The following is a 23037-nucleotide window of genomic DNA, read 5'->3' as shown; positions in this document are numbered from 1 at the left end:
TTTTTCCTTTGCTAAACCATTGAGGTGGTCAAGCGATGTACACAAATCATTTTAAATAGAAAATATGGTTTTCTCTGTGACCCAGCTAAATAGATAGTGTTATGCAAAACAAGTTAAAAAGTAATAAATGCCAAAAAAATCTTCTAATTGGAGTAAAAAATTGTGGGCAACTCTATCCTCTCTCCAAAAGTAGAGTATCCTGAAATATTGCCAGGGCCCTGTAAAGACAAGATGATGGTTTTCTAAGGATTCTCTGGTTTCCTAACAAAGCAAGTTTAAATTTCCAAGTAGTGCTAAGCTGCCTTTTACATCCATTCAAAGGGAGCCCATACCTATTTGTAATGCCTTTACATCCTACTTTTGTAGGGAGAAATTTGCTCTCTGTTAATATCTATGCAGCATAACCTTTCAGCCATTTGCTATTGTGGTAATAAATTTTTGTTTCTTTGTCTGTCATTTTGTCTACTCAGCTGTTACTCTTCAAAGTACAAACTAAAAATAATAGCTCCAAATAAATGCCACATAATAAAGTGTTTTACAGTTGTAGCTGGAATAACCTGGTGGCTGCAGCTTGCAGGCCTGTTACCATTGCTGGTGCTGTAGTTTCTTCCCCGTGTGTCAAGGTGACTCTACCAGGGCCAGCTCATTAAAGCAATCTCTTCTTTCTAACTGGCTTGGTATTTAGCGCCATACCCAGCAGCCTGCCAAGGCCCAGTTGTGGAGCACAAGACTCACTACATAGGATATATGAAATTATGTGGCATTCGCTTTTTGAACACATACGAATTATCCATAACCTCATTTTCATGCCTCAGCATTTTATTATGAATAATTTACAGTTATTCCTGTTAATAGTAGAAGTAGGACCAGTTGCAGGTTTACCCGAGATGGTGGTAAGTGTGACTCCAGGCTTTTGAAGAGCAGTGTTTATCTGTTTTTTGTGGCCCTATAGTATTAATATTTACACTGTATTTGAATGTGACATTGGGTGTGCGTTGCCATTTTTGCTGCCCCGAGGTAAACTTGAGATGGAGAAGCTGAGAGTCGGTAAATATGCTAAAAATGCATCTTTTTCTTACAGGTTCTGGCTCCTTGGCAGCAATGGCCGTGTTTGAAGATAAATTTAGGCCAGATATGGAGGTACAGTTTTCTTCTCTATCAGATATCTTTCCAGTTGTGTGTCAGACATTAACAAATTGCTGATTCCTCCAAAGCTTGTGTGGCACTGTTGTTAGTTGGAATGCTTTTTGGCACAGACACTGTTTGCTGAGAAGACTGGTTACTTGGGAAAGCTTCGCTTTGGAGCGGCCCTGCTGTGCCCTCCCTCAGGCTCTTCAGCTTTTCCTTCTGGCCTCTGGGCTGTCTGGGAATCTTCTTGGCTATAAATGCCGCTGTAGTGTAGAATGTTTTCTTATGTTCTAAACTTTCTGTGTCACGATAGCTCGAAATGACAGGTTTTTTGTTTTCTCACCAAGAATAGAGAAACTGTGTATGTCTTTGCATGTCACACAGACCTGGCCTGAAAATGGGGGCAATTTGAAAAACCCCTGTAGATTGTTCTGCATCTGGCAGGAGATAGGAACGATGTCATGTGTGTAGTGGGCTATTCCCTGTGTGATGGAACTAGTGTCTCATATATTTATTAGAGATTCTTCTGTGGTGGTAGGGAGGGTGGTATCTTCTGAATGACATGCCACCCGAGTCTGCTTTAATGATAGATGTCCCCCTTCCCCTATTAAGGAACCCCCTGGCCCCCCAAATCTCCAAGAGCAAGCCCACAGGTCTTTCATTGTCATATTCAAAGGAGTGTTCAGTGTGCTCGGATACTTTATGGTACCACATTATTCCTCCACTGTGCTTTATCCTTGCTGCTGAACCAGCTTGTAGGCACAGTAAGGCAGTCCTCATCATCTGCCCTGGGTTTTTGGATAGATGTTAATTTTTTGATGGGGAGTATCAACTTGTTTTCAACAATTATTAGTCTGTTTATGAGTGTTACCCTATTCCTTAATATGTGTGTTTCTGCTGTTCCTGCCTTTGCAGTTTTATTTGTTTACCAGAGGGTGTTTCGGGGAATTACTTTTTGACAATGCCTCATCATTGTTAGAAAAGATTGCATGTTTAAAAACTTCTATTCTTCTGTGGCTCATTGTCATCAGAACATAAAGAGTCATTGGAGCTCTGAAGCTCTCAAATCTTTAGGTTTGGGACAAGTGCCAGGAGAGCAGAGAAGGTAAGGTTGTGGATGCTGCTCAGCCGCAACAGGGGTCTCCTGCCAGGAGCCACCACGCCCTTGGTACATGAGGAGAGCACTCTTAAGTGACTTGGTCACTGATGGCTAGTTTTCTTCCCTTTCTTGAATACCTGCAGGAATTAAAACGTGACTAAAGATAGAATTTAGCTAGGTGTTTTGTACTAGAAACAATAGTGTCTTGCTCCAGTTAAGACTAGTAAACAGGTCCAAGTATCAACTATAAATGAGGTTAGAATTCTGTTCTCATTTCTCAATGTGAAAGTTTATTCCCATATCAGCATTATTTTCTGTTTGGACTTCTTAAGTACAAAGGAAAAATAAGATATACTAGGTCACTTAAAAAGGAAAAGAAAAAATATTCTCCCAGTCTTCAAACTGAAGGAGAGGAATTCCTGAGGCTCCACAAATCCATTAGAACTGACAAAGGTATGGGGAGAAGGACTCTGATGATTTCCGTTTAGAAAATCACCTCAGTAATGTCACGCCCTCCTTTAAACCACATTAATCTTTTCAAATTTTCTTGAAAGCCTTGTCTATTTCCAATTGATTGGACCATCCATATCTTAAAGAAAAATGAGAATTGCAGAAACTTTTGAAAGCATGAGGTATATTAAGTGACTTAACACTTTACTAAAGTAATTTTATATTATTTATTTAGAGTTTGGGTTTGAAATGAGTCAAAGGCCATGGATTTAATATTGCCGTGACTTAGGGAAGTAAAAGGAAATGAGATCATCCCGTCAGTAAAAAATCTGATACCATCAGTCTGCAGCGTGTGTTCCTTAGGTCAGACCACTTAACATTGTGTTAGCTGTGAGACCTTGGAATAGTTTGACCAAATTCCCATTTCAGATTGACTAATTAAATTTACAGTGTCAGGTGGCTGGTTTTTATTCACTGAAGTTATGAAACTTCAGGCTGACAATCAAGAAAAATCACTTTCGGAGAAGGTACTTGCTTCTTCAGTGAAGTAAGTTTAAAAGTAAATAGAAGGCAAATAGTATAACCATTGTCAGTAGTCAGTACTTTAACAGTGTAAAGGGGTTTTAATAGATACTAAAATTATTGTGAAGTCCAGGCAACTAACTGCTGGCCATCTGCTTTCTTTCGGTGAAGATTAAATGATGTGGTTTCAGTGGAAGGCTGAGGCTGCATAGCAAAGTTGAGATGACACTGTTTTAGTGACTTTGATGTGAAGGAGAAATCTGCCAAGGTGTCATTTCTGGCTCTGTAATTACATAGAACTTGTGGAAGTGTTTTGGTTTCAAATTTACAAACTTTTTATTTTCCTTCTTTCCAAAAAGGCTTTCTGTCTTTCTGTGGCAAGAAGCCCTCCATGACTTTTCTTTCTTGCCTATTTTGAGACTGGAGGGTTGAATGACTGCTTATTTCCCTTCAGTAGGGGAAAGGATTCTGGATGTGTCTCAAACAGAGACCCAGGAGAGCATTTTTGCCTCTGAAATCTTGCATGGATTGCCAGGGCGGTAACTGCTGCACATTTCACAGAGAGTTGCAGTGGGAGGGGGCAGTTTTAGGCTATCATAATTACAAATTGCTTGCCAAACAGTAATTTTTAGGCCAGACTCATGAAATAAACTCTTGGCTTTATTGCTAAAACAAAAAGACTAGAGAAAACCCATAGTCTTTTTTTAAAAATATAAACCGGTGCCTTGGACAGTGCTGGGCCTAGACTATAGTATTTCTGGAATGAAAATCTCCCTCCTTAAAAACCTTTAATGTTTTCTCATTGTCTTCAGCTGCATGGTCTGCACAGTGCGGTAGCCACCAACCACACGTGGCTGTTGTGCACTTGAGTGTGGCTAGTCTGCACTGAGAGGTGCTGCAAGTAGAAGACACACCAGATTTCAGAGACTTGGTACAAAAAATTTAAGAATATATCAATAATATTTATATTGATTGTATGTTGTTACAATACTATTTTAAGTATATGGGTTAAACAAAAATATTAAAATTGTTTTCACCTATTTTTACCTTTTGAAATGTAGCTACTAGAAAATTAAAAACTACATATGTGGTTCACATATTTCTGTTGGACAGAGCTGGTCTTGAACTCATCATTTGCACACATACACCATTTAAGGATTCTGCCATATCTGGGTGCCACTTGTACTGTTATTTTTCTTGAAATTTTTCTTTTACATCAACTCACTTTTATAAATTGAGTTATCATTTACATATAATAAAATACACACATCTGAAGTGTGTACAGTATGATAGATTTTGGCATTTGTGATTACCCAAGTAACCATCAGTCAGATCAATACAGAACATTTCCTTCCCTGCAAAAGTGCACTTTTCCAGTCAATTCCCTTTCCTCCCTTCCCTGAAACCACTCTAGTTCACCTTTTAATTTAAATTTATTTTTAAAATAGAGTTTATATCTATGAGATCCTGGATTTGATATGCTGGTTATTTTTTTCTCTAAGACACATGAAAATGAGTGCATACTATTAAGATAAATAAAGAATATATTCATGTATCACTGTCACGTGTAAGCCCAGGGGTATGAATATTAAACTTTAGGAAACACAGGTCTGCATTCCTGCTCCACTTCAGCCTTCCTCGCCTGCTTGCTGTTCTTTGAATACAGTATGTACTTGCTTGCCGTTAAATCCTTCTCGCTGCCGGTGTCTGCCAGCGGCGCCCTCAGTTGCTTCCTCATTTGTTTGTGTTCCTGTGCTCCGTTGGACACCCTCGTCCCATTGTTTTATGGCTGTTTCCAGGGTCATCCTCCCCACGTGCTGAGAGAGGGAGACCCTTGAGGGCAGGGGTCATAAAATCATCTCTTCAGCTCCTAATGTTCAATACACGTTTGTTGAGTTGAGACAGGATAACCCTGAGCTTAAAGCAAAATCTGAGTCATCAAAAACCACCTGGGAAATGGAGGGGACTTTCTCTTCTTCCCTTCTGGAAAGTGCTGATTTTTTTTTTTTCCTGTGGTAACAGAAGACGATAACTAGTACATTTCTCAAATAATACGCAGCATTGGGGCAGAGTCAACAAAGCAAACACCTCCTCTTAGTAGACAGACAAAACAAAGATGGGGAAAGGGCAAATGCTCACTGGGAAATTACAGGCCAAAAAGCAGAACAGTGAAACCCAGCTCAGATTCATAAATGCTTAAGCTGGCCTCTGCTGTTTCAGGTAATCTGAACGGATGACTTGCCTCAGGTAAAAGCCCTGGCTCAAGGTTTCAGAGGAACTGCCGGCTAACCAAGTGACTTGAAGGCCCATTAAAATTTTTTAAACACTCTCATCCACTTGTGGCCCCAACACTGCCTTTCCTAGCCTTGTGACGCTCATTTTCCTGTCTGTCTCCTTGCTGTTAGCCAGAAATTCTCTGAGGGCAGGAACTGGGCCTGTTGTTTCTGTTCCCTCACGCCTAGCATGGTCACCGGTGCCCAGCAGGTATTCAGCCAAGGTTTGTTGAATGAGTGGATTAAAAAGGAGTCAGAAGCAACTTTTCTTGGTTGTTCCCAGATTGAAGCTGTTCCTCTGAAACAGTTTAATAACTTTACCTTTAGTGTTTATGGTACTCAGCTTGATAGACATGAAAGTATAAAAAAATTGTATTACCTACTGGTGATAAGTCTGACGCTGCGTTTTTATCAGCAGAGGTGCTTATTCAGACGTTGTACCTGTGCATTAGCAGAACACACGTGTGGGCTGAAATGTGAGTTGACCTAATGACAAAGGGCCAGCTGTGTTAGAGGGTTTTTTGGTGATTATGAATTGCATGGAGCCATTCCCTTAGAATTTTTTTTCCTGTTGTTAAGGCTGGCATAAGAACTAAGCTCCTGATCCTGGTTATTACCCACAGGCTGGCTAGACAGGAAATTAGTGAATAACACACCTTCTGAGTCCATTGTCCAGTTAAGTTAAGGAATTTGACCACAGTACCTGGAAATACGGTGTTAGCTTCGTGTGAGTATGTATCTTGAAAATTGTTAGAATTTCCGAAATGAAAATTTTTATTTAAAGGTTGGGGGAGAATGGAGGAAATGAATCTGATGACTTAGGTTAGTTTCCCTTCCATCCTGTTTCTTTGTAAGAAGGAAGGTTTTCATTTGGCCCAGTGAGAAATTTAAACTCTTGAAGATTATAATTCATTAAAATGGGTAGAAGATTAATATTTAGTCTGTCAAGATCAATACTGTCCCCTCTTTGCACTAATTGTCAGAAAGCGTGCGAGGGCCGCTGAAGGGTAGTGGTGTGCGGCAGGACCCTCACATCACAGGGAGATGATTCAAAGGCAAACTGTCCTGCACCCTCTGGTATCGACTTGCAAATTAGCATCTGGAATCTAATTAAACAAGCTTAATGAAAGTAGCAGCTGAATGCTGCTGGAAAAGACAATCAGCTTTTTTCCCCCTCTCTGATACATATTCTGTACTATTGAAGTTGGTCACCAAACACATCGTGTGAGCACAGTTAAAAAAATTAGCATTTATTTGAAGAATAGGAACTGTTTTTCATTCTGTTATGCGTTTGGCATGCTCTGGCGTCCCATGAGAGCCATGCCACAGCAGATAGTGCACAATATTTATAAATCCATGACAGGCAATAATAGCAACTTGAAAAATTCTTTTGCTAGAATCTCAAGTTGAGAGCTGCCAAAAGCTGAGAGGATCAGATCTGCAGTGGCAGCTGCTGTGCCCTACAGTTAGAATTCTAGACTTTGAAGATGCTCAACTTAAAGCAATGAAGACTGCAGGCTTAGCCAATTTTTGCAGGTTTCTAGAGCTCTGGCTCTCTGCCTTTTGAAGATGAGTTGCTGAAGCTTCTACCACTGCCTGAGGCGTGCTAACACCAGCAGGATCTTTTCTTCCCCCCCAAGTCTTAGTGTGTCTTCAGTTTTAAGTAGCACATGCTTAGTCAGTGCCAACTGTGATGGTCCTTTCTCTGGTCGCAGTACCGAGGGATGAGCTCTTACCCTGTACCCTTCAGAGAGAAGCTGCGGAGATAGATGGTGACGTATACAAGTGCCACTTCAGCCGTCTGATTTATGGAGTCATATTTCATCACTCGGCAAGTGCTGGCCTCTAGAGAAGCCCTTATAGATTGCTAGAGATGTGAGCAGCTATCGCCCTAAAGGCTTGTGGTTACCTCACAAACGTGATGCCAAACACCTAGCTACCAAGGAAACAGAATTAATCTGTCATTGCAGGCAGCTATAGATCCACTTTAAATAATGAAAGAATTGATACCAGTATGATGTTCTGACGGCAGATCTTAGAGGCAACTGCAGTTTTTTTGTTTGCTTGTTTAAGTCTAGTAGTAGAAAGACACTGAAGTTTCAGATTTATTTGTGCCTTGCAGGTGGACAGTAGTGTAAGAGAGCTGCATTATTTTGATTAAAAAAAAGAAAAGAATCTGTTCAGTTTCGCGCATAGACTGGTTCCAAAGGGGAACATAGAGCATGAGCTCAGTGTGGTCAGATGGAATCGGGCACGGGGGCATAGGAGCTAGAGGACTGGGCTGAGTCTGTTTCCACTGTACTTACGGCATGACTCTGGGCAAGCCACGGCCCAAGACTGTTCATCTGGAAGATAGGGATCCAGAGACCTGCCTGCAGGTTGCTGCCAGGATTAGATGTGGCCTGTAAAACACTTCATATGGTGGCTCACACAGAATTGGCTCTAAACTATGGCAGCTGCTTCTGCATTTTGGTAATTCAGTGGTAGGATACAAACATCACATAGCAATGACTAACATGATTATTTGTACTTGCATCATGATTTATAGCATGATATAGATAGATATGATTCTTCTTTCCCATCTGAAAGCTTAAACTTGGAGACAGACCTAGTTAGTGGACATAATGATAGTAGAAGAAAAGCCTGTTTAACACAAAATACGGGCTGTGGAAGTATTTGCCTTTTTGCTGTGGGGAGAAGTTATTGAAAACACAGTAATCATAATAGCTGATACTTCTTTGAGTTCTTACCCTGTGCATTATCTGATTTACTCTTCAACAATCATGTGGGGTCTGTACTTTGTTACCCACATTTTGTAGAGAAGAAAAATAGGGTGTAGGGAGATCAGCTCTTACCTGAGGTCACACATCCCGGGCGGTGATGGAATCATGGTTCGAACCCTTGTCAGTCTGGCCCTCTGATGTGATCGATTGCCATGCTGTTCTGCCTCTTTGCTAGGCCTGTAATTCTTTGACAATGGAGTGGGGAAGACATCTTATTCCAGGGGAGCAGAGGTGTGGGCTGCTAGGGCTATTCCTTTTCTCTGATGAGGTCTGTGAAGACTGCAGGAAGCCAGTGTCGGGGAGGTGTGTGAACCTCTTTGGTGAGCTCAGTGATAGGAAGGAACCCAGGAACCCAGAGAAAGATGCAAGGAAGTTAGAAATACAGATTTTTTGGGAAATATAAGTAAGTCATTTGGCTTTGGAGGTTTTTTTTTTTCTTCTTTTTGAATTCATCAGAATTTATTTTCATCTTCTAATTGTCCTCCACCCCAGATATCCTGTGATTGTTTTTTTCCTCAAAGTTTTCAAATATTTACGAGAGCTGTTTTCCTCTCTGTAGATAATGTTCAGATGCCCTAGCCTCCTTCAGATTTAGTAATGAGACCAAGAAGTATTTAAATATTGGTGAATGGCATTTGTCCATTTGAGGCAAATCATGAATACTCTGAATAAAAAAATAAAAAAAATAAGCAAGACTATCATATTTGAATAATGAGGTGTTCTTTTTTCCCCAACTGCCAAAACTTTTTAATCTTCGTCAACAATTGTTCTGCCCTCCGTCTTATTTAGGTTGCATCTGTGCGATTCTGAGCTCAGGAGCCCTGACAAGCAGCATATGAATTCTGTATTCATTAGTGATCCTGATCCAAATGCCTCTGTCCCTGCCACAGGGGCTCAGGTGTGGAAGCTGCTGGCTAATCCCACCAGCTGACATTCAGAGGTTTAATGACTCCATAGGAAGGTGACCACTCGCTGGGAGGTTTGCTGGCGGAACCCACACAGCAGACAATGGAGATCAAGGAAGACTATCAGTGTTTAGCTGAAGCACCTTCCTGTGTGACTTGAACCCTGTTGGCATCAAACAGAGTTTTAAGTAAATGCAAAATTAAAAAAAAAAAAGAAAAACCCCAAACCTGACCCTCGATAGCTATCATAAACAATGATTTTTCCTGTCTGTATTAATATTGATGGTGTTTGACTGTTTTTCTTGTAGTGCTTTAATAGGTGTCAGCTTAATAAGCTGAACTTGACTCCCTTTTCCAGATTTTTAGGTTTTAAGGTTATGTTTGTCTGGGTGCTACATCTGTTTAGGTATCTTGTATGTCTGGGAAAAAATAGAAACTTAAAGCCAAAATTCTTTCTTATGAAATGCTCCTTAGAATCCACGCTGATGTTTTTGTTTCTTGTGTGCTCTAGCTTTTAAAAAATTACTGTTGGAATGTAAATTTTTTGATTAGTGACATGTCACTAGATGTTTTGACTTTTTCAGGTCCTCTAGGCTAAAAATGTCAGATGCCTTATTTTAATTACAGCTTCATTGAGATACAGTCTACATGCGTACAGCTCACCTACTATAAGTGTACAATTCAGTGCTTTTTAGTGTATTCACAGACGTGTACCACCATCACCACGATCAATTTTAGATCATTTTCAGAACCCTCAAAAGAATCCCTTAGCAGTCACTCCCCACTTACCCTCAGCCCTCCCAGCCCTGGGTGGCGACTGATCTGCTTTCTGTCTCTGGAGACTTGCACATTCTGGACATTTCTTATATAGGAATCACACAATATATCTTTTGTGACTGACTTCTTTAACTTTTCATAGTGTTGTTGTAGTATTTCATCCTTGCAGCATCTATCGGGACTGCATTTCTTTTTTATGGTTGAATAATACTCCACTGTATGGATTCCTTACATTTTACTTACCCGTTCATTAGTTAATGGGCATTTGGATTGTTTTCACCTTCTGGCTATTATGAATAGTGCTGCTATGAACATTCGGTTACAGGTTTTTTTGTGGACCCACGTTTCTTTTCTCTTGGGAATATAGGTAGGAGTAGAATTGCTGAGTTAGGTGCTAACTATATATTTAACCTTTTGAGGAACTGCCAGACAGGTTTACAAAGTGACTGGGTCACTAGCAGTGTCCATTATATTTTAGTTTCTGCACATCCTTGCCAACATTTATTATTTGGCTTTTTCATTATAGCCATCCTGGTGGGTGTGAGTTGGTATCTCATTGGAATCTTGATTGACTCCTTATTGGTTAAGAACTAATGCAACAATGGAAATGTTTAGATGTAACTGATGAAACACAGGACACTTCTTTTTGCATTGAATTTGGGCAGTAATTGGGATGGCTGTGTATTTGTTTAACTATTGAAAGGGCCTGTTTTGAGGGTCTCTCTGAGGCTTTCCTGTCATTAGCTTTTGGCCATAATTCCTGCTTATTGGTTTTCCTTAAGACCTGAAGTACTAGACATTGTAAATTGTGTCTTTATTGTTGGATCAAAAAAATGTGTCAATTTTCCCCATCAATTTCCTTTCGTATTTAAAGTAAAAACAATAGTTTTTAGAGATGTTGGTACCGATATCCCTGAGCCCCTATATAGAATTATTCCTAGTAGTGATTTTCAGTGGAGTTAAAGACTTAATTTTAGAAATGAACAGATACTGAAGTTGGCTTTATGGTTCAGTGAGTGATATGGAGAATTACCATTCAACCTTTAGATGATGAAAAGACACTGTTGATGGTTTAAAACTTCTCACCAGTATCAGATATTTTGTTGTCCCCCTTTTAAAAAGTGATTTTGTTTTCTTGAATTTGAACCCACTGATGGGCCAACTTTGGAGAGGCAGAGAAGAACTTCTTGAGTTAAGATTACTCCCTTGGGTCTTCTTGTTCCCATTTTCATTTTGTGGTGTTTTGTAAGGCAGAAGGAAGTTTTCTTTGGTGTTTCACCTGATGATTCAAGAGCAGGACCTCGCTCCATACCATACAGAATTTGGAATTTCCCAGGTGCATAAATTGCTTCTCTCCCTTTGATTCTCTGGGATTTTTTAGTCTTCCTTGACTTAGAAATTGGCTGCTTGGGGTCAGGCCTATGGAATTCACTAATCAGCAAATCTTAGGAAAATGACCCTGTGTAAAATTTGAAGGTCTCTATTTACAATTCTTTGAGGAGTAATGGAAGCCCTGCAAATGGTGGTGTACTGCCATAGTTATTGACTTAGAGAATTCTTTGTTGATTTTTCCACCAAAAATATTTCTGTGCAAAATTTTTTGTGTCTTCTACCCAGCTTTGTATATACTGAATTTTATTTTCTTATATAATCAATATGTAATCAATCAGTAGGTGCTAACTGGGTACCAATTGTATACATTACACTTGGTGCTGTAATCCAGAAATAGTATTGGAATAGGCCATTCTGTGTGATGGTGGAAATTCCTTTTGTAGCTATGGGCAAAGTAGATTGAAAACAAGGGATTATTTTACTCTGTAGTAGATAGGTGATTATTTATGATGCATTTCTTTGGAGCAGGTGTTCCATTTGAAACGGTTTCACTGTACATATTTCCTGTAACTGTGAAAGGGTAGGGGAAAATACACTATATGGTAGAAATATTTCAGAAAGTATGTTGCTTGTTGCACCTGTGGCAGAGATTCAGCAAACAGAATGTAACTTCTTTGTGACCAGAGACTCTTTAATCAGAGAGTGGCAAGAGCTAGAAACAATGTTGGATAGAAATAAATGTTTGGTGACTTTCTACTGTACTGTTGGACTTTAAAGGAAGATATTATTGCTAATATATTCTGCATCATGATATCAAAAGAGAAAATGGACTTCTTTATCCATCTCTTATCAAATTGAATTGCCTTTGCTAACATGGGTCCAGGGACATAATTTAAGGCACTAAAAATGCTCCTTTTATCTAAATTGTCTTTTTCTGTTAATCAGGCCAAGCCAAGATTTGAAATGTTACAGCTTGTTGAGAAAAGAAATAAAAGAAGCTCTTTTATTATTTACTGATTTCACTCTCTTTTAGAAATCTTACTTTGTTAAAATTTTGAATCATAAAAACTTATTGAACAATGGCTTTCGGGAGGAGATGGGAACTGCTCCCCACTCCTTGAATTTCACTGTCAAAAGTGAGACTCTGTGTCACAAATCCAAGAGCTCATCTGTGGATAGAGGCTTGTAAGCTCTTAAACAATGGATTTCTACTTTTGTTGTATATAGGTTAGAGAAATATAAGAAATGAAATATAGTACTGAGTGTTACTGGATGGTAGCTTAGAATCTTATAAGTTTTGCCTTGGCAGGTAATTTGGCATAAATTGTTAATGTAAATCTGGGTTAGTGGTGAAGACATTATTTTAGTAAAAAAGATAAACTGCTGATTAATTCAGCATAGAACTCAATTACAAATTGAAAGTGTCTCTGCGGGACTTCTGGACCCTAAAGACAGCAGATGTTGAATTGATACTCCAGCATATTTCACAGTGGTATGAAATATTAACGTGGTTTATTATACTTGTGTGGTGTGCGATATCAGAATGGGGGAGGTGGTGGGCATGTGGGGGTGCAAACAGCCAACATCACACATTTGCTAATGTACACTGAAGTGTGATTAAGAATTGTGAGGAAGTCTCGTCTTCTTTTTTAAAATCAAATAGCTCTGTGGAAAATTAAGTTTAAAATAACATTTGGGGCTAAATATTTAAATGTGGTACCTGTGTACATTGTACATGGAAATGAACATAAAGTGGTAAACCTATTGACACAGAGTATTTAAATATTAAATGGGATCACTACCTACAAAAGTAGGGGAACTTGAGCACTTGAACTGTATTTTAATGAGTTAATTGTAAGCTCTCATGGGCTGGAAAGTTTTTACGGGCTGCTGTGCTGTTTTTACCTTCTGATCTAAAACATATGGTAATTTTAAAATGCCCCTGTAACTTGCACAGGCAGAGAAGTTTCGTTTCTAGCCAAAAAAGAAAAGAAAAGAAAAAAAATCTTTACGGTTTTCATATATCTGCATCAACTCAAGGGGGGAAAAGTCAGCAAATTTTATGTATCGGAAGATCTGAATAAATGGAACTGCCAATATTTGAAGGGATTGGCAATTCTTAAAGAGTCATGAGAATAAAGTTGGCTTAGATGAGATATTTCAAAGCCATTACTACTATTATGACTTATTTTTTTGTCTCACAGCCTATATCAAGTCTGGGTTTTGCTAGCCCAAGTAAAATCAGTTCCAGAAATAGCCAAATGATTACGGTAAGAGCAAACACACCTTAGATTCCTCTGCTATTATGACGGCTTTTTTTTTTTTTTAAAGGTGCTTTCTTAAAAACTTCTGAGACACAGCAAAACTGGCAAAGGCAAAAGATCAGTGGGCAAAGAAACCGGTAGTTTCTTGGCACCTTACACCAGCAGAGGAACCTTCTGTGTCCCTATTGGAGTCGCCATTAAGGCCTTCAGCCAGGTGCCAAGCTTTGTGCCTAGTTATGAGGCACAGTCCTTTTCTTAGTGACATTTGCAGCCTAGTGGGATGGACAGGCCCACAAACAAGTGCTGACAGTACGATGTGAGAAGAACGAGGAGGGTGCCTGTAAGAGGGGTGTAGAGGTATTGCAGAAGAGGAGTTGGTGAAATCTACCTGGGGGACTTTAAGGTGGCCTCAGAGAGCATGTGACTCCTCACTTGAAATTTTTTTGTTTTGTTTTGGGGTTTGAAGAAGGGGTGGCGTAGGGAGACTGGAGAGAAGGAGAGAAAACTGTTCCAGACAAGGGGCCTCACCACGTACAAGGGTGTTGGGGCTCCTGCCCTAACTTTCTCTCAGTCATGTAATCCTGGAAGTTTGGACAGTTGAACATGGTTGGAAATCGGAAAACAAAACTCCAGACAATGTCTAAAGTTGTCTGAGTGGTCATTTCCCGAGTCAATGTGGCCTGTTAATTAGCATCCACTCTTCAGTGTGGGATACAGCTGAGCTTAGCATCCCTGTCCCTGCGTGTGAATATTTAGTTTAGAAAGCTGCCACGTTCCATTAGAGGTGGTTGTGTTTCGGTAGTGGGTGCAGGAGCTATGTAGACTTTCCAAATGTCCTTTGAGATTTATGTTGCAATGTAATTGGGAGATGCTGGTACTTAGTGTGTTGTGCATGGCAGAATGTGAGATTACCTGCAGTAATGAGACCCCAGCAGCATACCTCAGGAAGGTAGTTAAAGTTTTAACCTTAACAGATAATGTTACTTGTGGGGTTCTGTGAGGTAATTTATACCACTCTTCCCCACCCCTGAAATTGTGCGGAAACAAAATTTTTTGAAAAATGATATGAAGTTGTGCTAAATAGGTATTTTAAAATTCCACCTAGTAGTACAGATTTTTGAAAATATTTGCAACGAACATTGTACACATAGACCACAGTCACACAGTCATTGTTACCCTGTCATAATGTTGGGATTATAGTTTTTTCTAAAATTGGAACTGTGGTGATATTGGAATGCTAAAAAGATTTAAGGACTCATTAACTTTGATTCCCTGACAAATACATTGGTTTCTTTTAATGCAGATAAATTGAACTGGGTGAGAGAGGGGTAAGAGGAGGGCATGATGGAAACAGGGCATACTTGGGCTTTGAAGAGATCTGGCCCTAAAGATTGATTTTTGTCTCTTCTATAACTCTGGTAGCCCTAGTTTGTGAAATATAAAACTCATTTGTTAAATGGGCTTAAGTCAGTATTTGAAGGAATTGTTAGAAGGACCATATTTATAAATTGCAGTCAGGCTTACCACAAGTTTGCTCTCTTATCCTGACTGTTTCTTGCCCCAGAGTGTTAAAAGAAAGTTAAAGTGCAGTTGCCTGGTGGTCTGTTTTAGTTAAAATTTTCAATCAGCAAATGGCCTAATGGGAAAATTAAGTTAAATGGTATCTTTTTTATTGACATACAGGGTGACTAAAAACCAATTTGACTCTTTCTGTTTGACAGCAGGTTTTATACATGTATTTTAGGGAGATACAGACATTTGAATGTAGTACTGATGTGGTGAATTTGATAGGCTTTTGCTATGGGATTTGATGAGTGTACACTCTGTATTAGAAAAATTCATCAGGATGTTCTCAATTTTACCAAATGTAACAAGCCAGATAAATGATGGAATATGATAGAGTAGCCTTATTTAAACAATATATTTGCAACTTTGAAGAATTTTAGAGGTAAATTACTTTAAAAAGATAAACCTGTGAGTGATTTATCAATTATATCTAAGGGCTAGACAGGCATCATCACTGTTTTTGGACGCTAGTTGTTGGGAGGTTCTGTTATCTTGGAAAAATCCATGGGCTTTGGAGTCAGACAAAAACTGTGTTGAATCTCAGGCCTTCCGGGTGTTGGCCATATGCCTTTGGGTTAGTCATTTTCCCTCTCTGAGCCTTGGTTTCCTGGATTTGTAAAATGGGCGTTACGGGTAGTGCCTCCCTTATAGGGTTATCTTAAGGAAGAGTAAGTGGAAGAATATACTTGGCATAGTGCCTGCAAACAGTAAATGTAAGTTCTGTCTCCTCGTCCTTTTAGAATACAATTTCTGGTGAAGTATGTAAATGAAAATATGCTGCCTAGTACACTTCTTATTGACATGGCAGTAAATTCTGGGTGGAAGATGCTCGTGTGAACACAGGGTTTTATGGTGTCATTTTGAATTTCATTTGCAGTGTAATGGTTTCTTTCATAATTGGTTTGCTTTGAACTAGAGGGCGAAAAAACAGAGTATGAGTTACTGTTGGTTGCCCACTGCAGTGGTAGTTCTGAAAGAGTTAAGCTTTTGATAACCATGTTTGTGAACATGAGAGAGGGGTAGAACCGGACCAGGTTAGCAGTCATCATGGGTTTCCTGCGTACCAGGCACTGTGCTAGCAGTTTCTCCTGTCATAACCATCCTGGTGCTAGATGGTTTTAGGCCTTTTTTGCAGATGAGGAAATTGGGACTTAAAAATGATGACTTTACCAGCGGTGTAACATAGCTTGTAAGTAACAAGACTAGATGCATACCTGGATCTTTGTTCTTTTAAATTCTTTACCTCTGTCTCTTCCCTCCCCCTTCCCCTACCCCCATCACCACGATCAGTATAGTAAATATATCCGTTGGCTCCAGAAGTCCCCTTTCCCCTAAGAACCTAAGGCTGTGTGTGCCTGGGGTCCCGGGGAAAGGTGACTGGCCAGGGGCCTCATGAAAAGTATCTGAGTTAGTAGTGCCTTCTGATCCATCCACCTCACGTACCCCATTGGCTCTCTGCTTGTCTGCTCTGCGTGGGCCCATCTGCTTCTACTTTCTCGTAAGTTTGCCCTGCACACGGCCAAACCCTCGTGACCGTGAATCTCCCTTAGAGTTTCTTTCTTCACAGTCTTTCAGCTCTTGCCCCCATAGTTAACCGACCCCTTATATTCTTCTACCACACTCCAGAGGCCAGACAGGAGCATTTTGAGAGGCCCCTGCCACCAGTGAAGTGGCATTTACAAGTTGATTCCAGCACAGGTCATTTTTTCCAGAACAACCTCAGTATACTTTCACAGGCTCTGCTTTTATCTTGTCCTTTTTTGGTGACACCCTTTGGAGTTCCTAACGATGAATACATAATTGTCTAGAATATATAATTAAGTTAATCATTGTCTCCTATCAACCTATCAGAAAAATAGCTGCTAAGTTACAGAAGACCCTTCTGTGGAGGCCGAGTTTGTTCAGTTTGATCAGTGCCAGTGACTGATGCTCGAAGTCCAGGTGGCAGCCCCTGCCTCTCCCTCTCCTGTCCTCCCACTTGATGGCCGCTTCCTCGTCTCACATCCACCTGGCAGTCCTGCTGTCAATCCTCCCTCTTGCCGCCCACTACCGCGTCTCATTGGCAATATTATGAGTACCTGTTTTCCTATTGCCTGCCTTTGACCTCCCATCTTCCACTGCTTCCAGGCTGCAGTTTCAAAAAGCACAAATCTAACTACATCATTTGCCAGCTTAAAAGCTTCCATGTCTTCCCACTGCCTCATGTATGGCCCATGAGGTTCTCTGGGATTCATGGCTTTACTCCTGCCATCACTTGTGCCCCTTGGCTTGGCTACCATTTACGTGTGTGTCAGGACTCAGCCCAGTCTTCATCATCTGCGCCCCATGAGACCTCGTTACACCCATAGTTCCATTGTCAGCCTTCCCTCTTAAAACCTCTTAACCGTATTGTACTTCATTTTCCCCTCTGGACTCTGCGCTCTTGGTGGGCAGGGTCTGTGTCTGTTCAGGCCCCATCCCTAGTGTTTGGCACAGTGTCCGTGGAGTGTATTAGTATCAGGACATTAGTAAATGTTTGTTCAACTAAGCTGACCTGTACATTTCTTCCAGGGGTTTTGCATCATTTGAAATTTACTTCATTTGTGGCCATCTTTAAATGTCCTAGAATAAGGGTGCTCTGTACTTCCTTGGATCTCCTTCCAGTCCCTCTTGATCCCCATGAGGCTGTGGAGGGAGGATCAAGCAGTGTAACGGTCCCCCAACCTTCCCATGCGCCCTGCGCTCTGCACTGGTTCCCACCCTCCGGACTTTGGAGGTAGATAGGCTCGATGTGAATGGGGCTCTTTTTTACCTTTGTTGTGACCCAGGGAACAAATTCACTTCATTTGTCCCCCTCTGTTCTCAGGTGATGGCCCCTGCAGCATCTCCAGGAATTTATTGTTAGAGTTATCACTGACCGCATTGTTTTATGGAGAGAGAGAAATATTATTAAGATCTTATTACTACCTGGGGCAGCTTGGTTTTCATTCGGAGGATTGTTGAACATATTTCTTACTCTTTCTTTAAGCCCAGTCTTTCTTGGGTTTTTTCTGTGATTATATTTGATTCAGTGCAGCCTTGGAAATATATATTTGTGTACACATATGCTGTGAATGCTGATTTCTTCTCCTTGCGGGAAGCAATATGTTCCCATCTCTCTTGGTCCTCTTCCCTCTGGAAGCTTAGGTGTTTTTCTTTCCATTCATTGTCTCAGAATCTAGCAAAACCTCTTGCCCACCCTAGATTTTCCTGTGGTTGGATAGGAAGACAGAGGCTTTGGTGGTGCCAGGCACTAACTTGGCACAGAGCCCTGCATCCCACTTACACACAGCGGTGTGCCTTTGAGTGCACCAGCTAACCTTCCTTGTGCCTCAGTTTCCTCTGCTGTGCAGGCGGTGATTATGAGGATTAAATAAGTAACGTAAGTGTTAGGCTTAGACCCAGGGATGTGGTGGGTGCCCCACTTACTCCCTTGCCTCTTTCCTTCACCCGAGAACTCGCTGCCAGTTCTGTTTGTAAAAATCTGTGTGTCAGGGACATTCCTGTCCCTTTATTCTTCCCAACATCCCTTGGACAGAGACATTATCCCCCTCTTCCGACGGCCCCCTGTGGCTCAGAGAGAGTTTACTGTGCTCATTAGTGACCCAGTTCTCCCAAGCTTTTCTCATTCTGGGATGGCCTTTTCTGGCCCATTGTGCTTGTGCAGACTCGCATGTCTCCTCCCCTGGCCCGAGTTGTGCCCAGGCTTTTACACCCTTGAGTGATCTGGGACAGGCCAAGTTGGCGGGGACTTGGTTGGCAGTTCCTTGAACATGAACACTCCTTCCCATCCCAGCCAAACACCTCTTAAACCACTCCCGCACCCACAGTGGGTTTGCCCTTCATTATTTGCATCACCCAGATCCTGGGGGCCCCAAAAGCTTCCAAGTAAAGAAATGGCAGCACCATCTAGACCTTAAAGACGTGGTCACTGACTCACTCCCCACTCTGGGCACACCTCAGCACCAGCTGCAACTCAGTTACACCGAACAGTTGCACGTGTTTACCCAGGCAGCCCGTGTTTACGCAGACAGCTCAAGCTGTAAAACTAAACTCAGACACCTTTGGTTTTGTCACATGTCCAGTCTGAAAAAAAATTAAATTAACCATTTCCCCATTGTAAAATATACTGCTGTACAGGGCATGCATCAGGTCTGTTACATGGCACAGCACCACGCTGCTTTTGGGGGGACTGTTTTAAACACTTTTTGAGCTCTTTAAATTTTATTCAACTATCAGTCATGAATGACTCCTTCAGGCCACATCAGTGCCATAGGCAGAACCTCAGCATGTCAGCAGGCCACTCCGGAACATCGTGTTTAAACCTCTTCCTCTTGAGTGTCTAACTCTCTCGGAATGCTCTTGCCCCCTGGTCCCCAGGTGGGACTGGTGCCGTTCTGGAATTACCCCATTTGGTATTGATCTGTTTCATTAATTAATTTTGTCTTTTAGTTTGGCAAAGCAGTGAATGCATTTGAAGGTGATGTTTCTTTTCTTTTCTTTCCTTTTTTTTTTCTTTTTGACATCCATGCCAAGCACTGTGCCAACTGCCTAGGATGGAGACAGCATGATTTGGGTCCTTTTCTTAGAGTTCAGACTCTTGTCACACCCAGACTTTTATCTGTTTTGCTGCAGATCATCAGAGCAATCGCATTTTTTATTGTTTCAAATCAAAGTGACAAAAGATAATGCAGATTTTCCAGAGTGAGTTTGGACTGCTTCGGTTCTTATTGAGTATAAAACCCTTAGTTTTTAGTAAATGAGCAAACTGTTATGAACTAAATGGTCCTTGTAGATTTAATAGCAAATAGGAAAACTGATGAAAACTGTGTGAGAGAGCAGCTATGATGCCACCCACATTCTTAGTCCCCTCGAGCAAAAGGTAGGAGAGTCACTGTCCCGTGACTCTTTGCATGCAGGGGGGACAGAAAGCCGAGGGTCATCTCTGAAATGCCCCAAAATACAGTAGAGCCAGGGGAGCTCCCTTCTTTATGGAAAAAGACTGAATGTTTCTTCTTTTTCATCCCCCTTAATGTCAGCCAGCCACTCAGCCACATAAATGTAATGTGTTTTCCAGCAAATAACCAATTTTACTTTTTAAACTTCTTTAAAAATTTTAGTTATAAATCTGTTGTTTCAAATGACTTGCCATATATGTGTACTTTCAGATTCCAAAGCTGTATCTAAAATAGTATGTTATGTATTCAGTCAAATGCATATTTAATATTTTGCCTGCCCCCAGTGTAAGTAAAGCACTGTTCAGAATGCAGAACTGAACAGTAGAATGTTGAGGGTTTATTTAAAGAGTATTAATTTGATGCTGAACTGTCCAGGGTGCCCATTGGCTGGAGCACCTACATTTTACTCTGGTGACATTCTCAATCTAAAAATCACTTAAGTGAGAAGAGAAATTTGATTGTAGCTGTAGACAAGAATAATGTGGAAAAGTTTCTTTGCAGTACTATTTTGGACCTGCACCATAGCGGATGCCGAGGTAATCTATCAGTTTGTGAGTGTCTACAAAATGCAACTCTCTAGATAACAGGTTTAAAGTAAAGATTTAATACAGCCTCCATCTCCTATGATGTTGCAGTGACAGTTTAAAACTCATTCTCTAAATCTCAGCAGACTTTATAGCCAGCAGTGGGCCAATATAAAGTTTAATAGCATTACAGCACATAAATCATCTTTTAAAGATGCTACTAGTAGCTCCAATATTAAATGCAGACAATCGCCTGTGTTATAAATAATTTATCAAACACCATTTCAGATTAGCCTTCCATGCTGAGTTATTTATTTTAGCCTTTTCTGTATGATTCCTAAGGCACTTTTTGAAAGATCCATTACTGGTCAGTTTAATGAACTTGGGGGTCTGTTTTGTCCCCTCAAGCACTCGGGTACAGCTGTGGTGACCATTACATGGCCGACGTGGACCTCTTTGTGCCTTTTACAAGTGCTGCCCATTTGTCATGTAGCGGTAAATGGAGCTGCACATTGGAGTCCAGGGACACATTGTGCGATGCAGTGATGGAGACAAACAGATAGCTCTATAAAGTGCTGCTTGTCACAGCTGACTTGTAGTACAGTACATCACTCTTATTGTAATCTCATTTAAGAAGCAGGGGTGGCCCGGGGGACTGATATTCCCAGTTAGTTTGGTCTTTGTAGCCATAAAGCAGGAAGTGCTCCTTTTATATTCTCTGAACTTTTAGGGAGTGTGCTTTTTGCTTGGATTAATTATTATAGGAACTTCTCCACAGCACTGTGTGAAGATTTGTCAGCAGGTTTGTTTGGACCTCCTCCTCCTGGCTTGGGCCTCCTAGGCAGTCACTGCTTGGAGATAAATGGTGTCTCCAGAAGCCCTCTGGCTTGCTGTATTAAATAAGTTACCACTTACTAAGCAGTAGCTACGTGCCGCCCTGTAGTAGGTGCTTTCTGTACTTCATTTCTAATTCTTGCAGCAATCTTCTGATGAGTCCTAATTTACCGTTACTATATTACAGAGGAGAGTGAACTCAGAGGGGTGAAATGACTTGCCTGAGGTTGCACAGCAGGAAGTATGAAACTGGGGATTCAAACTCAGTCTGTCTGCCTCCACATCTGCCAGATGACCTTGAATCTGGGTTCCCGAACTAACTTTCGATCATCAGGGTCATGGTGGTCTTTTGGCTGAGCAGCTCAAAGTGCAAAGAAGCTGCCATTGGCCTGGAGGGCTGTTTTTCTGATACCCTGGATGAGTCCAGCTGCTGTCTACAGACTGGATCCAAGTTTCCTTGTGACCAGCAATGTAGATCCACGAGCAGCTGGCCAGGGGAGGATGCCGGCCCGGCAGTGGAAGATAGTCTCACACCTGGGCCTGACCAGCTGGGGTCACGGGCTCCACTGGGCCCTGGTCAGAGCCTCCCTGTAGCAGTTGTCCCCAGGCAGATGCTGCTCGGAACTCAGGTCACTTCATCTCTTACAGAAAAGGGAGGTGCAATTTCCCTGTGAGGCATGAATCCTAAAGAAAGAAACCATACTTCCTGCATTTATTGTGGACCAGAGACAGATACAAATGTGGTGTTTTCCCCACCTCTCGCTTTTATTTTGTGGTTTTTCTTGATAGTTTTCCTAAATATTTGGTAGCACGTGTTAAAGACAAGAGTTGTTTAATTGTGAAATTCTACTATAAAGAAAACACAGTATGAATATGCCCAGGAGCATATTTGCATATGTGTCTAGAATTCTGGGTATGGAAATACTGTGGTAAAAGACTGTATTCATCATACAGAGCAGTTCCTGGAACATAGTAGGTGTCTGTAAATATTTATTGAAGACATTAACTAGGTAAGTAATGGGTAGACAAAAGAGCCTTGGTAACTTTCACCCTATGTGCCTTTCGAGGGGTTTTGGTGGGGGTGGGGAATACGTGAAATAAGACTTTGGATCTTAATAGTGATCTCTGCCATATTATGTTGTGGAAATGTTTAGGTGATGGTCCATGGGCAGTATGGAAACAGTGCTTCCCCCGCCATGGAAATCACCGTCAGAGGGGACTGCTAGTTGGCCCAAAGAGAAATTGGCAACTACCATCCTTCTCTTAAACTAGCTCAGGTTCTGAACATCTTTGCTGATGGGGGAATGACACCCTGAATCAAGGAGCTGCCGTCTGCTGTCCTGGACTTGCTGACGAGCCGCTGCTTGCAGCTGAGACAGGTTACTTGTGACCTGGTGTGGTGCTGTGGCACTCTGGAGCCCGATAGGCCATGTGACTTCGGGCAAGTCATTGACTCTCAGCCTTAGTTTCTGACAATACCAACCTCCGGACAGGGGTAAAAATGATGGAGATCATCAAAGTGCCTAACCCAGTACTTGACACATTATAATAGGCGCTCAATAAAATGTGAGGTTCATTCCATTGCATAACATCTTCAGTCCTGT

At 41.2% G+C, this 23037-nt stretch overlaps 1 protein-coding gene across 2 annotated transcripts in view; it reads left to right on the top strand.

Moving 5' to 3' along the window:
* PSMB7 (proteasome 20S subunit beta 7) overlaps positions 1–23037 on the top strand; it is a 55934-nt gene that overhangs the window by 27138 nt on the left and 5759 nt on the right. For both annotated transcript variants that reach the window (XM_006187731.2, XM_032478414.1), the window contains exon 6: positions 1082–1140. In XM_006187731.2, the coding sequence (XP_006187793.1) occupies positions 1082–1140 (59 nt within the window). The remainder of the gene's footprint in view (positions 1–1081; positions 1141–23037) is intronic.

Source organism: Camelus ferus, chromosome 4 (genome assembly GCF_009834535.1).
Source record: "Camelus ferus isolate YT-003-E chromosome 4, BCGSAC_Cfer_1.0, whole genome shotgun sequence".
NCBI lineage: Eukaryota > Metazoa > Chordata > Mammalia > Artiodactyla > Camelidae > Camelus > Camelus ferus.
Note: the sequence above shows the minus strand (reverse complement) of the source record. Positions and strands in the feature narration are given on the sequence as shown.